This window comes from Quercus suber, unplaced genomic scaffold (genome assembly GCF_002906115.3).
Source record: "Quercus suber isolate HL8 unplaced genomic scaffold, Cork oak 2.0 scaffold_172, whole genome shotgun sequence".
Taxonomy (NCBI): Eukaryota; Viridiplantae; Streptophyta; class Magnoliopsida; order Fagales; family Fagaceae; genus Quercus; species Quercus suber.
The window spans coordinates 454,462-473,603 of record NW_027069632.1 but is presented as its reverse complement, the minus strand read 5'-3'; the positions used below and the strand labels follow the sequence as shown (position 1 = coordinate 473,603).

Here is a 19,142-nt window from a genome sequence, read left to right as displayed (position 1 = left end):
TCCACGCCCTCTAGACCCATGACCTCCCCCACCACAGCCTGTGGCCTGTGTGCTCGCCTTAGTCGCCGTGGCACGCGCATTCTCCAATGCCACTCAGCTCAGCTCTCCGACAAGATCCAAAGTACTCTTCAGGTGGTTGTACACTTGGGAGTTTGGTTCGCATTGCGATAGTAATTCCACATTGGACTGAACCTGCGTAATAAAGGAGTCCCGTTATAACTTTTCTAGTTACTTTTATGTTGTGCATGACCGATTTGGAAACAAATTATTCATGTTGAGCTTATTCATATATATATGAACATTGAAATGGCACACCAATACATATTGCTTGTGACAAATGCATATCTAGTGGGAAGAAATGAAATGTTCTCTAAAATGAATGTCAAAATATCAATTCAATGGCTTGTGGTCGCACTTTAATTTTCAGAATGCATGCAACAACACACATATATTGTCAATCCATCAAAGAAGCATCGAATTGTTGCCTTACCAGTATTTCCCATTACGTCGACTCACGCGTAATGTACCATTTGGTCGTCCTTCGGTACGACTCCATGTAAGCAGCAAGGTATGTCATGTCCCCATCCAATGTCGGTGCGTCGGCAAGATGTTCCTCTCTATGGGCCCATCGGTCAATGTAGACAGCATGCTCTCACACCCAATCCCTATCTAATTTACCTTGGAGGGAGATTTTGTGGAGATCAATTGATGTATCCACAATATCGATGGCGCTTGCTTCATCCCAAACTGACGAAAGACACGTTCGGGATGATGATGCTCTACTATCCAAAAATAGATCAACAGCACAATGGCCCTCCATATATGTCAGCCAGCAGTGCAATATGGGGGCAACGAGTCTAGGACATCCCTGTACAGCTCCCAGACAACCTGCATAAATGGTCAACAAAAAAACAAATCAAATACGTACTTATTTGTGTCAATCCTCAATGTGAGCAAATATGTAGAAGACCATTGAAGAACCACTTCACTAAAAATCCTAAGACATTCTTGACCTATTTCCCTCTCTTATTGGATTTGACATGGTAAGATGCACCCGGATACTACTAGTTGCACTAGCTAAAACCGAGGGAAAATTTTTAAGGGTACACTGATAAATATGTGTGGAATCAAAACGACATGCTTATTGGTGTAAAATTACTAATGAAGGTACTCTATATTGATTGCCCACCTTTTTGAAATGTTCCTAACTAATTCCTTGTATATCTATGGTCTAATTGACCAAAGTTACATTATTAATTATACACATGCAGTAGTTGACAACCCTACCAAGTGAAAAACAAAAATATGGAGAATTATATCATTGTGACATGAAGCGGTAAAATACCTAGTGTGCTCGTATACTCAACAGTGACGCCCGATACGCAGCTAGCACATGTGTGGCATGCTTTGTCGTGCTTTTTGGCCCCTTCCATCTAGTAAACATGCAATTTCAGAAAATGTTCATTAGTTAATATCAAAAAACAATTAAGTACTGCATTAGCATCTAAGTGTGGCCGAGTACATATTAAATACTGAATGACGTGTGTGACTATGATTCCCATTGCACTAATAGATGCATCTAAGTGCTCTACGTTAGCATTATCTATTAAAACAAAGTGTTTTGTATTTGTAATTTTCTTCTGCACTCATAATAGTGTATATTGGCATGCTATCTTGTTAAGTAATCCATTAAACCTCACGTTAATTACACTTTTGGTTTGAAACAGGGGTTACTTCTTGACAGCAGTGCCTTTAGTGAATGTATTACAAGTAGCATACATGTAGGGATTTTGACCAACTATAGACACGTGCACGGTGAATGACAAATGGCATGACAATTGTATCAAACTAATCAAATAACATACCGACTGGCAAGGGCACTTGCCTCCACTAGCGGTTGCGGCGGCCTCGCAATAGGGCATATCACTGGGAACCTTGAATATGCCCAGAGCTGCACCAAAATCAATGCTCCTCCCAACTGCATCACCTTCGTCTCCGATGCCTTACATAAGTGCCTGTACAGCCAGGCTAATGCTCCACTACCCCAACTGTACCTCTTCGCGTTGCTGATTGGGTTCAGGAATTATAGAGGCATCACCGACACCCGGTCTGCCGACTTGTCCATAAATAGAATGGTCCCCAATCTCAGAAGTATGTGGTAGCACACATGTTGCTACACTACCTCGTCAGTAGCATCCATAGCTAAGGGAGCTCTAAATTGTTCCTCCAGCCAGGTGAATCTTAGCCTTGCCCCAGCAAGGATAGACTTATTTTCATAGGGATGTGGTATCGGGTCTAGAGGACGATGACCCAGTAACTCAAGACACAATGCTGGCCACCCTAGCTTCGCACTCCCAGTCACTAGCAACCCAACAACAGGAACCCCTAGCATCACCTCAATATCTTGTAAGGTGATGCCCATCTCTCCATGTGGAAGGTGGAATGTGTGTGTCTCCGGTCGCCGACACTCGACCAGTGCTGTGATCAACGCGTGATCCACTTCCAAGTTTGGAACCTTGAATAACCCTTCAAAACTCGCCTCAGTTATGTAGTGAGCAATTCGTGGGTCTAGCCCATTTCGAGGTAACTTGCAAGATCGACGTCTACACTTAGCTCGCCTGGCACTACCTGCACACGAAAGAGCACTGTCTTAGGATATGCAAGAAACAGTAGGCTAACTAGTTAGTTATGAACATTTTGCAGTATGTTAGTTATGATGTTACAGGTTATTCACTCTAGCTTAATAGCAGATAGGATCAATTCAAGATCAATGACATTTTTTAAAATTAGCACTGAGGTGATGGTATGTTTTGAAATGAATGAACAAAGTGCCTTACTATGTCAAATGGAGTAGGGAATTAGGAATCAAATTCAGTTGTCTTATGTGTAGCCATGCCTAATTGTGTGTGCACAGTTGGGAAAATAATGGCAGCGGATTAATTTTAATTGATTAGTATAGCTTCTAAATGAGACCTACTAACTTTGAATATTTTTGCTCCATACCATTTTCTTTATGCTGTTCATGACAAAGTGTTTTTAAATTCACGATTATTTCTGCTTCATACCATTTTCTCTTTGGATTAAATAAAATTCTGCCTAAACCAAAAGAGAAATGCTACCATGTCCAACATCTATTTACAAATAATCAAAGAACCCTACAGAAATAAAAAGAAATGATTTTGACATTTCCAAAGTTAAGTACAACTACGTACCTGACCAGTAGGCATCGCCCACAGCGCCGTGGATCGATGACCCGGCTGCTATGTCAACTATGTATTTACCGTGGGTCCAGGATCCACATTTTGCAGTTGCTACATATCTGACACACATGCAATCATGTTAGACACGTAGGTCTATGTTTAATACTAAAGAAAATCTTGGCTTTTGCAAGTAAACACAAACAAGTAATTGAATGTTCTAGAACAAACTGACATAAACAAATAGAGAGAGACAGAGAGAGAGAGAGAAAGAGAGAGAGAGAGAGAGAGAGAGAGCATGACAGAGAGATTTGACAGAAAATTGAAAACATATAATTGCTCAACTGAATTATACATCATGCATCTATATATAAATTGGTTTTCAATCCATTTAATCATATCAAGGAAGAGTTAAGGTAAAACACTAAAATATAAAACAGCTAGCTTGAGCATATATGCCTAACTTGATCATAATGTTCATGGTTGAAAGGCATAAACAAAAAGGACACATAGTTGCAGAATGTATAAGCAACCTAACCAACCAACCAACGTGCAAATCAATGTCTAAATCAAATGAAGTAAACCAACAAATGAACACAACAAAATGCAAACCAATGAATCAATTAAACACCATTAGAAAATACTAAAACATAGTTGTAAAAGGTACACAATTACCCCTAAACAAGCCCTGCCTAGAATGTCCCTTCTTCAAACAAAGTGTAAAGTTCTTTCCTTTTACTTGTTCCCCTAATCTTTAAGTTTTTCCGTACTTGCCATCACACTCTAAATGAAAAGGGTTCATTGTAACTTAGTGGCTAGTGAGGTGTGTTTTCAACAAAAAAGGGGGAGACAAACATGGAAGTAGGTAAAGGTGCCATTAGAGACTCTAGTGCAATGGACATCTCACTCACAAGCACAGCTTTGGAGGCAACTAATAATAATCAAATTAATTTTGAGCTTAATTAAATGAATTAAACAACTGTGAGACCTATACCATCAAATGATGGTGTGTGCATAGTTATGTGTTAAATGAACACTGAACTGGTGAACATAACAATCCAACAACTTTTCTTTCTTTTCTTTTGGGGTTTTTTTTCTTCTTAATTTGTTTTTATGAACCCCACAATCCAAGAGTAAACAATGTTGATTATCTAGCATTTTCCTATAAAAGCCACAAGCCTTACAAAAAGAAGTCAAATATTCTTTTACCCTGCAACTGCAAAGTTGATTATGTACATAAAATTTATGAAACCTACAAATTAAATATTTTTATTGGTCAAGTCTTGGTCGTAAATTAGGTTTTTACTAATTCATTTCTTTTCTTCGAATCAAGCACATTTTTGTAAATCAATACTTGGCTTTCCTAAGCCAACTAGAAATAGGGTTAAGGTAGTTAAAGGTGAAAGGCAACCTTAAGGTGGCAAGGCCTTATATCGCCTGACACCCTAAGGTGTGAGGCGACAAGGCCTTTGGTGCAGCCAAGGTCAGCCCATTCCTGAAGACCTGGAATTTACCAAATTGTCTTTATTCTGGGAGAACTTAATTAAGTGCAATCCAACAGGGAAAAACAAAAACAAACAATCAAATAAGAGTCAATTTGACTTTAGATTGACCAAGGAAGGTCCCAACCCAAGAAAACTCTTCATCGTTTGAACTTCCCAAATTAAAAAGTCTTTAAAGGAAATTGCAATCAAATAAGAGTAAATTTAACTTTAGACTAAGGAAGGTCCCAATAGAACTCTTCGTCATCTGAAACATCCCAAATTATAGAACTCCTAAAAGGAAACTGCCAGTTATGTTCCCATCACTGACTCCTAGGTTTTTAATTTTTTTTATCATTTTTCATCTTTGTTTCTTTATTGCAATTTTCCATCTGCGTCAAATTTTAGTATTCAATTCTACATCATTCACACAAAATGAGAACAACAATTCATATTCCATTCTTTTCCATTAATTACATTATATATCAATTCCCATTCAAAAGCCTAAACCTTTATACCCACAAAAATTATTTTCGACACAAAGAAATCAATAACTCCACCAATACCCTAGGGAAATATGTATAGGAGGCCAAAATAAATAAATAAGCAAAGCCTTAGATCGTCAGAAGCACCCTAGAGGCACTGACACCTGAAAATATTTGGCTTTCCAGAGGATTTACTATTTCCATACCCAAAGCCACCACAAATCTTAATGCTCCCCCAACCTATTAAGAAAGGATTGGTGACCCTAATCTTAATGCCACTAAGTTCCCTTTTCAACCCCACATGTAGTAGATGATAATAAAAATAAATTTTTGTACTTAGTCAACAAACATAACCCATAAATGACTGCTACTCTGACACAAGACAAAAGCTTGAACGGGCTTTAATACCAAATTTGATGTAGGATTTTTAGGAATTTCAACACTAAACTAGATTCTTGATGAGATATTGAATGTATTGGTGGCTGTTTGGTATTAAAACAATAAAAAGTACATCAAATAAACAAAGATAAAACACTAGGCAACCACACCTAGGCTTTCCTAAGCAATCACATTTACGTAGGAGATAGCAATCGCGCTTGAAAAAAGTTGGAATGTTATTGAAATCTATCAATATTATTGACTACAATAAAGCCATTATATAGGCTATTTCTAAATCCTTTCTTAGAAAGACTAGGAATTCTAATAACAAAAAAAAAAAAAAAAGTACTTTAAGAACTTCTAAGACAATTCTAGTCTCTTAAGACAATCAATTCTGTATCTGTACACAAAATGTAACAGACTTTCAACTGATGTGGTAAGTTTATATGTTCCCATTTGATATTACAAGGATAATGACGTGAAACCAACAAAACAAAACAAAACAAAACAAAAAAACACCTAAGATGTTGAATAAAAACAAAGGTTTTAGGAACCCGAAACAGTAGATATACAGGGCATTTATGAGTTCAATTTAGTTCAATGATAGTGGATGTCCATGATGTACAATTTATGGTCTATGTGTACATATATGCGTGCATATCCATTATACACACATTATATCTATTCTATTAATAACTTAACAGAGTGGAAGCTTGTAAAAGCCAGTAAGTTTGAAGCTTGTAAAACCAATAGCTTCTCAATTCAAGATCATTCAGCATTGAATTAAAAAGCAATTTCCCTTAATTCAAAATCATGACATAACTTATGACATAATTTGTTGAAATTATAGAGTTTGATTTGATATCAAACTATATGAATTAAAAAGCAATTTCCCCTAACAATGAACACTGTTGTCATGCTAACTATATTTTACAATAATTTCTGCCCTATATGTGCATCAAAACCCAGTTCAAAACCAAACCCAACAAAGCTAAAACAACAACAATAATAATGAATAGAGATAGAGAAAAATTTAACAGAGAAAAACTTAAGAAGCCACACTCAAATCAGAGTACATGCACAAGCAACACTTAACTTAGATTACATGCAAAGGGAAAAAAAGAAAATTTGAACTCAGCATTGGGAAATTACCTTAATACGTTTCCACTCCTTTAACTCTGAAGATGGACTGGGTTGAGCTTTGGCTATAGTGAGAGTGAAAAGGTGTGGGTTTGGGTCTTGATTTGGATTGAGATTCGGAAAGGGTCTACTGAACGGTTTGGTTTGGGTACGGGTAGAAATAGGAGAATTAGAAGATTCGATGAACTTGGGAAGCCTCTATTGAACAGACTGACGATGGCTACTGATCAAACTGAGGAAGGGAGAGAAACTGTTGAAGGAAGGAAGACGAACTATTTTAGAGATGTTACATTCAAAACTGGATGATATTCTGCACATAACTCGGTTTCCCCATTGCCGAGTTACAAACAGTAATGCGGGTATATTTTATTGCCCAAAAGCCATACTGGAGTGCCAGCATGGGAAGAACTTGCCTAGAACTCAGCCTTTGGATAATCAAGTAATTTAAGTAACTCAATTTTAGGGTAATCGAGTATCGAAATAGGAGCACGCACCTATATAGTTTCGAAACAGGGGCATAATGCCAAATATTTTTCCCCAAAGGGGCAAAAGGCCAGATAGTCCGTGAAAGTTCACACCGAAAGCATTCATGCAGCCCATGTACTTGGGACGTGTTAACGTGTTTTAGTGTTGTGGGCTTTAGGTCCACCTAGATTACTTGTATAGCACACATACTTATACTACACTCTTACTTATACTGCACACATCTGCCTCCTATATAAAGGCACTCATATATATTCTTTTACTGTAAAATATAATATTATTGAATTCAGTATTTCTAACATGGTATCAGAGCCACTGCTCTGACCTTTTCTTAGCAGTCTTGTCTTTATTGGTGTTACTCCATTCTCAACATCGCTTCCGCCGTCACAACAGCCGCCGCAACCTTTCGCCATTGAACCTCCGACGTCTTCCAGCCATCGTCCTTGGATTCTGGACCTACAACCGTTGTTGTTGAGGAGTTCCACACCACAAAGACCACTACTCTTTTCATCACCGCCGTAACTATTGCCTCGATTAATTTTCTGTGGGTACCACTGAGATCGTCTTGCGCCGATCTACATATTCGTGGAAGCCTAGAAGCTATTGAAGACCACAGTGCCACGTCAACCCTAGCTTACATCTACATGCAGTCATCTACTGACGTCAGCACCATGTCATCTTGCTGACATCATTACCTCTGACCGTTGATTGAGTGGACCGTTGAATTTGACCAGACCATTGATCGTTGACTTTTCTCCAGAGCTGACTTTTGCAGTCCAGGTTCTCCTTACCCAGTTTTTCGCGTAGATTTCATTTTAGCAGTCTATTTTTGCATATTGTGTCTCTAAATGGATAAAAATGATATTTTTCTTCCTCTCTCCATCAATACTATATTGGAGGGGAATAAGAATTACTTATCTTAGTCTCAAGCTATGCGTAGTTTTTTTAAGGGTCGCATGCTCTGGGAATATTGTAATAGTGCAATCATTATTCTTGTCAAGGGGGCAAGTGAAGAAGATGATGCCTTCCTCAATCACATGATTGAATGGGATAATCACAACCACATGATCCTCACATGGATTTGGAACATTTCCTCTATTTCCAATCTATTAGGCAGCTTTGATGATGCAAAATTGGCATGGGATATGTTGGCCAAAAGATACTCTACTACTCACGGATCCATGAAATATCAGTTAGTGGTTGAATTGCATCAACTCAGGCAAGAACCAGGGCAGTCCATCAATGACTACTATGATTAGCTTCGCTTCATTTGGGACCAAATTGACCTTTCTAATCCAACTTGGGCATGCTTAAAGGATGCTCAGCAATATGCTACTGTTAGAGATGAATTTCATCTCTATGAATTCCTAGTGTCACTTCACAGGGACTATGAGCCCATCTAAGGTCAGCTTCTTAATTGCAGTCCTCTTCCCTCTCTTGATATTGTTGTAAACAAGTTGGTTGGAGAAGAAGCTCGTCTTGCAACCCTTTCATCCCAAAATAAGCTTAATGTTCTGGCCATTACTCCTTCTGCTTCACCCATAGAGCAACCTCTGCAATCAGGGTTTGATTCCTTTAGCTCTAGCAATCGTCGTAAGTAGACCAATAAAAAGTTCTGCAACTATTGTAACCGTCCTGGCCACGCTATTGAGACTTGTTACCGTCGCAACAAATCTACTACTATTATTGCTAATACTAAGTCTACTCTGCCGATGCCTTCCATTTCAGTTGAGTCCTAGTCTTCTGGATCCACTATCAACCTCTCCCCCACTGAACTACAGGACATCATAGCTCAGGCTGTTCATATGGCTGGTAATGCATCTCTTTCCACTGCTCTCTCAGTTTTACCTGGTAAGTCTCACACTTAGCTTTTTGATTTTGCCTGTTGTAATCACATGACACCTCACTCGTCATTATTCTCCAAACTTGACCTTGCACCACATCCTCTTAATATTCATATAGCCGATGGTTCCACCATGCATGGAAATAGTCTAGGTTTTGTTTCGACCTCCAACTTCTCTGTTCCTGGGGTCTTCCATGTACTAGACCTATCCTATAATTTATGCTTTGTGGGACAATTCGCTGAACTAGGATATTGCCTTATTTTTTACTATTCTGGGTGTATTGTGCAGGATTTGAGGATAAGGCAGGAGCTTGGGACCGCTCCTAGAGTTGGGCATATGTTTCTCTTGGACAATTTTCATCTTCCACTAGTTGCTCCTATTTCCTTTGCTGTTGCAGTTGCTGCGGTTTCTTCCTTACCTTCTCTCGCACCTTAGCATTCTCGTCTTAGTCATGCACCCTCTTCTCTAGTACCACAGTTAGCTTCTAAGGGTCTTTTAGGTTCTGTGTCCAAAGACAATTTTGATTGTACTTCATGCCAGTTAGGAAAACAATCAGCTTTGCCTTTCGATAATAGTGAATCTATCTCTAATAGTATTTTTTAGTTAATTCATTCTGATGTTTGGGAACCTTCTCCTGTTGCTAGTATTGGTGGATCTTGATATTTTGTTATTTTTATTGATGATTAATCTCGTTATAGTTGGACTTTTCCTATGAAATCTTGTTCTGAAATTTTACCAATCTACAGTAACTTTGCAAAAATGGTTGAAACACAATTCTCCAAACGTATCAAAATTTTTCGATCTAATAATGTTCTTGAATATACTTAATATGCTTTTCAAGCTTTGTTGCATTCCTATGGCACTATACATCATCTAACTTGTCCAAGTACCTCTCAGCAAAATGGTTGAGCAAAACGAAAAATTCTTCATATTTTTGACACTGTTCGTGCTCTTCCTCTCTCTACCAAAGTTCCTGCCCCATTTTGGGGTGAAATTACTCTTCATGCTGTTCATGCTATTAATCACATTTCGAGCAATGTTATCCACAATCAAACTCCATATAAGTGCCTTTTTGGGTCACCCCCTGAGACTCGATTTAGACTTTGTCGTTTCCTTGGCTATAGCGAAACTCAAATGGGGTATCGGTGTTATGATCCTGTTTCTCATCATATTTGTGTTTCCCGTAATGTTGTCTTCTGGGAACACCGCTTGTTTGTTGAACTCTCTCACTTTCGCTCTTCCCTGACTACCTCCTTTGTTTTGGAAATCTTTCCAGACGAGTCTCATGTTCCTTCTACAAATAATCTTGATCCTCATTTGGACTTAACTATCATTGTTACACTGCCCTTGCTACACTCTACGAGCCTCACACCTATCGTGAGGCCTCCATTGACCCTTTATGGTAGCTTGCGATGAAAGAGGAACTTGATGTATTATCCAAAAACCATACTTGGGATTTGGTTACTCTCCCTCCTAGACAGTCTATGGTTGGTTGTAAGTGGATCTACAAGATCAAGACTCGCTCTGATGGGTCCATTGAGCGCTATAAGGCTCGTCTTGCTGCAAAAGGTTTTACACAAGAGTATGAGATTGATTGTGAAGAGAACTTTACTCCGGTTGCTCGTATCTCATCTGTTCATGCCCTCTTAGCTGTTGCCACTGCTAGTAAATGGGACATTTTCAAATGGAAGTTAAAAATGCCTTCCTTAATCGGGATTTGAGTGAAGAAGTTTATATGCAATCTCCTCTTGGTCTCTCTATTGAATCAAACAAGGTTTGTCACCTTCGACGTGCACTTTATGGCCTTAAAGAAGCTCCATGAGCTTGGTTTATCAAGTTCAGCTCCACCATTTTTCGCTTGGGTTACACTGCCAATCCTTATGATTCTGTTTTATTTCTTCGTCGTACTAACAAAGGCACCATTTTTCTTCTCCTATATGTGGATGATATGATCATAACTGATGATGACCTTAGTGGCATTCAAGAGCAGTTTGAGATGAATGATCGTGGACATCTCAGCTATTTCTTAGGTCTTGAAATCACTTATTCCACAAATAGTCTTTATATTACTCAAGCCAAGTATGCTTCTGAACTTTTGTCTTGAGCTGGACTCACTAACAGCAAAACTGTTAACACTCCAGTTGAACTTAATGTGCATCTGACTCCCTCAGGAGGGGGGGTAGGGGGGAACCATTGTCTAATCCCTCTCTTTATAGACAATTGGTTGGCAACCTAATTTATCTCACTGTTACTCATCCAGATATCTCCTACGCTGTTCATCAGGTAAGCCAATATTTGTCTGCTCCACGATCAACTCACTATACTGTTGTTCTGCGCATTCTTCGATACTTGAAGAGCACTCTCTTCCATGGCCTTTTCTACTCAACTTAGTCTCCTCTTGTTCTCTATGCATTCTCTGATGCTGATTGGACAGGAGATCCCAATGATCGCAAGTCCACCGTTGGTTATTTCTTTTTCCTTGGTTCTTCTTTGATTTCTTAGCAAAGTAAGAAACAAACCCTTGTGGCCCATTCCAGTATCGAAGCAGAATATCGTGCCCTTGCTGATACCACATCTGAGCTCCTTTGGCTACGATAGCTTCTTAAAGACTTAGGTGTGTTCACATTCTCTGCTACTCCTCTTTATTGTGACAACCAGAGTACTATTTATATAGTTCACAATGATATCTTCCATGAACGAACTAAGCACATCGAGATTGATTGTCATTTATCTGTTATCATCTTGTCCATGGTGCTCTCAATCTCTTCTCAGTCTCCTCCAAAGATCAACTTGCAAATATCTTCACCAAGTCACATCCTAAAAGATGCCTTCGTGCTTTGGTTGACAACCTCAAATTGGTCTCACACCCATCTTGAGTTTGAGGGGGACTGTTAACATGTTTTAGTGTTGTGGGCTTTAGGCCCACCTAGATTACTTGTATAGCACACATACTTATACTACACTCTTACTTGTACTACACACATATGCCTCCTATATAAAGGTACTCATATATATTCTTTTACTGTGAAATACAATACTATTTAATTCATTATTTCTAATAGGCTGACCAAGGATGGAAGAAAGAAAGAAGTCCACGAAAGCTTAACATTAAGGCCCACCTATGTGTGCGAGGAGGGCCTAAAATTCATCTGACTAAATTAGCTAGCTATAACCCATGGCTAGAGTAATATCAAAACCAGATTCAAATGTTTACCTCTATTATTATGAACCAAGCTCACTAAAAAAGGAGGCAACCAGCAGTTAAGGGAAATATAAAGGAGTAGTGGATTGGAGGGCAGAAGGGGTCATTCCACATTTGGGTCCATTCTAGGGGTGTGCAAAATATCTGCTTGACCCACCCGACCCGTAGCCAACCCGCCCTCCCCATGCGGGTCATCAAGTTAGGCGGTTTGGGTTGGGCATGTTAGACACCCAAAATAGCAGATTAGGTTGGGTAAAGGATTAAAAAATTGCCAACCCCCTACAACCCAACCCGCTCACTTAATTATACATAAATAATATATATATATATATATATTGTTCAAATTGTTCAACCGTATCTTCTGTATTCAAAATTAATCAATTCACCTAATCAATTTTTACAGGTAATTTGTAATCAATTCCTAAAACAAAATATAAAAAGTCAACATTAAAACCCTAAACTCACTTCAACCATATACTACACTCTGTATTTAGCGTTCACCTTCAACCGCTTCCTCTTCCTCCCTCTTTCTTGTTGTTTTGTCTTTTTCTTCCTTAACCTTTTTGAAAAGCTATAAGTCATTTAGTTTATAATAATAGAGTTAGTTATACTGTTGTGCACGTGTAATACTCTTAGTGGTTCTTATAGTTTGTAATATGGTTACTTTAGGCACCAAGGTTGGTTATATATACTCTATAGTTTATCAAAAGTATATATATATACTCTGTATATTGTAATTGATTGTAGTTTGTGATAATTGTTTTTAAGAACATGCATACCATTTTGACGTTTATTTGTTATGTTGGTATCTTATTATTTTGAATCATTGATGTGACTTTGGGAATGTTGAGACTTTGGATTTGTTGATTTAATTTCCCTCGATTGTAAGGTAGCAACCTACTTTTCTTTTTTTTCTTTTTTTTTCTTTTTTTTTTTTTTTTTTTTTTTTTTTTGTGGAGACAAGGTTTGTTAGAGATGATATATCTCTTTTTCGTTGATCCTATGTTTATGTTGGAATTGAGATTATTCAATGAAATCTACCTTGAATTTTTTGTGTGCATTAGTTATATTCTATGATTATTCAATAACAAATTGTAGTTTGTGATAATTGATTTTAAAAGAACATTGTTAATGCCAACCCGCTAAGTCTGAACCCACCTAACCCGCCAAGTTGAAACCTCCAAAATTTGTAACCAATTCGCCGGATTTAGATTTTGGTAGTTCAGTGGCAAATTGGAATTTTTCCAACCGCTAGTGGTGGATTGGATAGAAATATTGGCCTTTACCAGCCAAATTCGACTCGCGCACACCCCTAATCCACTCAAAGTCTAACAAGAGAGCTTGGAACACTTGTTAAACCATTGGACCCATGTTAATTCTAGGAATGGCAACGGGTCAAGTTCGGGCCGAGTTTTTCCATACCTGGACTCGACCAGCAAGTCTTAGTCCACTGCCCGAACCTGGCCCGTTAACTAAACGGATTTTTTTTCCCGGAGCCCGAACTCGCCCCCACCGGACCCCGCGGGCCCCATTAGGCCCTACAAGATTTGGGCCCAAATTGTTGCCCAACCCACAAAAAAAAAAAAAAAAAAATTGAAGCACAAATTTATTCCTCTCCTGATCATGTTTCGAATCCTAAAACCCAACTCCCTAACATCATCATCGAGCCACCAATTCCTCCAAAAATGCGGTGTAAGCAAAACCGCAAAGGGAAAGGACAAAATGAAATCAGGACAACTGTTGAAGCGAACAAGAACCAACACCAAAAAAGGCACCATCGCTATTGAATCACCTAAACCCAAAAAGGGTTTTAAGAGACAAGACCGATTGATGCCTCAACGCTCCCACTCCTATTCGCTACTTAAACCCCAGAGAAAGAGCACGCGAATCTCAGAGAGAGAAATTGGGACTCATTAGCAAAAAGCGCCAACGCGAGCTCGATATCTTGAAGAAGTAGAACTGCAAGAAGTATAGTCGGGTTTTGACGAGGAGGCATCGCACGAGGCAAGCCATTGAAGCGATGGTGAGACGGAGCGTGACTGTCCGTGTGACTGTGTGAGGTGTGAGGCTGTGTGCTATCAGCTGTGTGAGGCCGTGTGCTGTGTGATGTGAGGCAGTGAGGGTGAGGAGGCATGTGAGCTAAAGTGAGGGAGTGAGGGTAAGGAGGCAGAGCTGAAAAATGAGGGAGTTAGGGTTTGTTTATGACTATATATATAGGGAGGGTTTTTAGTAATTTGGGAATAACTGGGCCGGGTCTAGGTTCGGGTTTGGGCCGGTTTTTTTATAAAATCCGGACCCGCTTCGGATTTTTTTTTTTTAACCTATACCCAACCCTATTCCTTATCGGACCAGGTAAAATCCGCCCCATTAGGGTCGAGCCGGGCCAGGTACCCGCAGGTCGGGGCAAAAATTGCCATCCCTAGTTAATTCCATGTATAAATAAAAGAAACTCACATAAAACATAACTACATATGCTATTAATTTGTGTGATCGTGAATAGTCGATGAAAAGTAATGGTTTATATGGTCAGTAGTAGACAAAAAATATTCATTTTGAAAAATTGTGAATGATCAATTAAAGTAATGGTTCATATAGCCAATAGGGCACAAAAAAAAGATTCATTATTCACAATCGCATAGTTTGGTCTACCTGCCCTTGTTTGGGTTTTGTATCATTTTCGTTGCTTGACTTGCAAAAGCAAAGACCAAGACCAACAAAGCTTATATTTTACCATTAAAAATAAATAAATAAATAAAAGGAAAAACCAGCCTACAACGCACATCCCACCATTTTCTACATTCAATATAATAGTTTATTGATTTGTAAGATCTTGGATGATTGATGAAAATTAATGGTTCATATAGTTAGTAGTGGACAAAAAATATTCACTTTGTAAAATCGTGAATGGTGGATGAAAAGTAATGGTTCATTTAAACAAAAAAAATATTCACTATTCTTAATCGTATAGTTTGGTCTACTTACCATTGTCTTGGTCTCGTATCATTTTCGTTGCTTGACTTGCAAAAGAAAAGACCAAGACCAACAAAGCTTATATTTTACCATTTAAAAAATGAAAAAGAATATATATATATATATAAAAAGACTAGTCTACAGATGCATCCTACTGAGTCCTGACACACCATTTCCATATTCAATTTAATAACTTATTGTTTTATGTGATCATGAATGGTGAGTAAAAAGTAAGGGTTCATATAATCTAGTGGACAAAAAATATTCATTATTCTCAATTGCACAGTTCGGTCTGGTCGCATATCATTTTCGTTGCTTGACTCGCAAAAGCAAAGAACAAGACCAACAAAGCTTATATTTTACCATTAAAAAACAAAAAACAAAGACCGACCTACAAACAAATCCTTCAGACACGTCATTTTTCACATTCTGTTTAATAATTTATTGATTTATGTGATAATGAATGATTGAAAAAAAAGTAATGTTCATATAGTTGAAGTGGACAAAAGTATTCACTTTGTACAATCATAAATGGTCGATGAAATGTAATGGTTCATAAAGTCAGTAATGGACAAAAATAATAATTCACTATTTACAATATCAAATTTGGTCTACTTGTTACTGTTTTTGTCCCTATAATTTTTGTTGCTTGACTTGCAAAAGCAAAGACCAAGACCAACAAAGCTTATATTTTATTACCAATAAAAAAAGGATGAGAAAAAAAGGAGAAATGACCGACCTACAGGCACATCCTATTGACACACTAATTTTCACATTTAATTTAAGAACTTATTAATTTATGTCATTATGAATAATCAATGAAATGTAATGGTTCATATATTCAATAATGGATAAAAAATATTCACCATTTACAATGGCCTAAATTTTTTTTTTTTTTTTAAATTGTGAATTTGGATGCAATTCGTATCTATTATATTAGACTATTTCTATTACCTATAAATTATAATAAAAAGAGTGAGGAGCCAAATGAATTGCAATTGTCGAATTCTATTTAATTTTGTTGAGTCAATACGCACCATTTGGGTGCGTTTGGTTTGGGTAAGAAGAACGGCAAAAGTCAAGTGAAATGGTACGTTTCTACACGTAGTAGAGAAAACATTTTCATGTTTTTTAGTGCGACACACAGTAGATTTTGACATTTTGTCTTTTCGTGTGAGAGAGTGGCTATAAAATGGCGGGAGCATAGAGTATACCCTATATATGGCTTCTACCGTTCTATGATATCTACGTGCTGGAATGGTATTTATTTCACTTTACATTTTGCCTCAATTTCTTTTCATATCATATCAAAAGGAATTTTTAGATTTTTCATTAATCCTTCCTCTCTAAATTGCATAACATAATTAGCGTTCTCTGTAATAATCGACAATCAACCACGGAATGGCCATCAGTTATCTTCCCCGAAGAATCGTCCAGATTTTCCAGCAGGTTTGTTTCTCTCCCAGGAAATGAAGGAGTTGATAGGGAGGGAAGGGTTAGCAATATATATATCTCTAGTTTATTTTTTGCTTTTTCTACGCTGCATTGATTGAGCTTGTCTATAATGCTGCTGGTTTGCTTGGACTCGTATTTTTTCTTATTCTGTTAATAGATTTTGCCAAAGGCAAAGGGATGGGGAAACATATTCAGAAGACGTGTGAGAGTATTTACAATGGCCCTTGTAATATACCTAGATTATAAGGTAATTTTCTTGTCTTGTCTTGAATGTTTTAATGTGGCTTTTATTAATTTTTTTTTGGTTGGATATCTGCGAAGGTTTTACAGCAAAGAGAAAAATGGGCTAGCAATCCTAATACTTTATGGGAAAAAGCTCATGAGCGCAATGCTAAGCGTGTGCTCAGTTTGATAGTAGAGTTGGGAGGTTTGTGGGTGAAACTTGGACAGTATATGTCAACACGTGCAGATGTGCTTCCTGACGCTTATATATCACGTCTCAAGCTGTTACAGGACTCTCTTCCTCCTCGTCCCTTGCAAGAGGTTTTTTTCTATCCCACATATATATATAATTGGACCATTTTTTTTAATTGATGCATGGATTCTGTTGATTTTTTGCCCTTCTTTCTACTTGTCTTTGTTTATTATTTACATCCGTCTTTGATATATGTTATCGCTTATCAGCATTCAGCAACCTCCAGAGTAAAATTGTTAACGTTTTGCATAACATGTTATTGGGTTAATTTGGGCGTACAAATGTCTAATGCTTTGGTGGTTTTGACAAATATGCTAAGGCTGAAACGGCATCGAAATCTCTTGAGAAATTTCATTTCAAAAACGCTTTTTTTTTTTCTTTTTTTTCTTTTTTTTTTTTCTTTTTTTTGTGTTGGAAATCTGTTATTCCCAAATTGTTATCATAAAAATGGTTTCAATTCCTTGTCTGACTTTTTAAATTGAGAATTCTTGACGGTTGATTCCCTCTTCCTGTCATGGGTTTGTTATTGGATATTCTAAGAGTATAATCATTCTCTCTCAGATAAGGATGAGTCTCACCCACCATGGGCCCACCTCAATGTGAGAGAGAGAGAGTATACTCCTAGACTATCCAATAATTTTCTCCTGTCATGTAATGAAAGCATTAACGGGAAGGAACTAAGCCTTGGCAAAGTTGAAATTTTTATTCTTGAAGACTCTGTATGAATGGATATTTTTTCTAATATGAACTTCTCGAGTTCTTGGACTCTTTGAGCTTCCGTTAGTTGTTATTGTGTCATGCCCCAAACCCAACCAATAGGTTTAAGCATGTAACAATAGTTGCATACTTACAAGGTTTCCACCTTACAAGGCCTTCAAAGAGCATTAATAAACCTCAACAATTGACATATTAGATCGAATCCAATAAAGTACAAAAGTCCAACTATAATAATAATCTTCCAACATCACAAAGAAAAATAGACTAAATCTTTTAAGACTAAAAGTCCAAACAAAAGATAATTTTAAACATAAAAGTCCAAATCTTATTCCAATGATTCCTAAACTTTAGTCATACGTACATCCCAGCAGAAGTCCAAACACATGCTGCTCTTCCTAATTAGAATTTGGAAGGAGAAAGAGTCTGGTGAGTTGACAACTCAATAAGTAACTAAATACCAAACTAGTTGAAACAAGCATATAGATTGATAAAATAACATATATATATATGAGATCAAAATCTTTCACATATGTCAAAAGTTATAATATAATATGGGTTTTCAAAAATAAACTAAAGAAGTTTCATAGTCTTAAAATATTCATAAATTCAAACATATTCACATTATCAACAATCTTATATATTTATGACTATGGTCACGCAATATAGCTATGACTAGGTATCAGATTTAGAAGAATCTAATTTCATGATAATGTATATCTCCCATTAGCTGGCTTTAGAAACGCGATAGGCTCATTATGCCCCAAATAGAACTAGTCTCAGTACTAATGAATAGCTCCCATTGGTTGGGTATTAAAGTCAAAACATAGTCATATTGTCCAAAATCATATATATCAAATCAAAGTTCAAACAAAAAAGATATCACATTCAAATATATATATATATATATATAATCATCTCGAGCTCATCCATCACTAGTGCAAAGAGATATAGACTTAATGTTGATCCTTGATACAAACCTATAACGATAAGAAACTCACTTGTGATTTCTCCACTTCTTCTCACACTAGTTGTAACTTTGTCATACATATCCTTAATCAACTTTATATACTTTAGAGGAACTTATTTCTTTTTCATAACCAACCACATAACCTTTCTAGGAACTCTATCACATGCTTTCTCAAGATAAATGAAAACCATATGAAATATTTACAAGCCTTTCTATATTTTTCCATTAGGTGTCTAAGATAATAGCTTCCATGGTAGATTGTCCTAGCATAAAGCCAAAATAATTTTTCATATATTGTTATTTCATGTCTAACCTATGTTTAATCACTCGTTACAAATTTTGTAGTAT

The 19,142-nt window shown here is 37.3% G+C and overlaps 1 protein-coding gene across 2 annotated transcripts in view; it reads left to right on the top strand.

Annotated features, from left to right (window-relative positions):
- The first annotated feature begins 16,548 nt into the window (after window positions 1-16,548).
- Window positions 16,549-19,142, top strand: part of LOC112028464 (uncharacterized) — a 22,942-nt gene continuing 20,348 nt past the window's right edge. For both annotated transcript variants that reach the window (XM_065778047.1, XM_065778046.1), the window contains exons 1-3: window positions 16,549-16,629; window positions 16,793-16,882; window positions 16,957-17,178. In XM_065778047.1, the coding sequence (XP_065634119.1) occupies window positions 16,582-16,629; window positions 16,793-16,882; window positions 16,957-17,178 (360 nt within the window). In that variant the 5' untranslated portion in view covers window positions 16,549-16,581. The remainder of the gene's footprint in view (window positions 16,630-16,792; window positions 16,883-16,956; window positions 17,179-19,142) is intronic.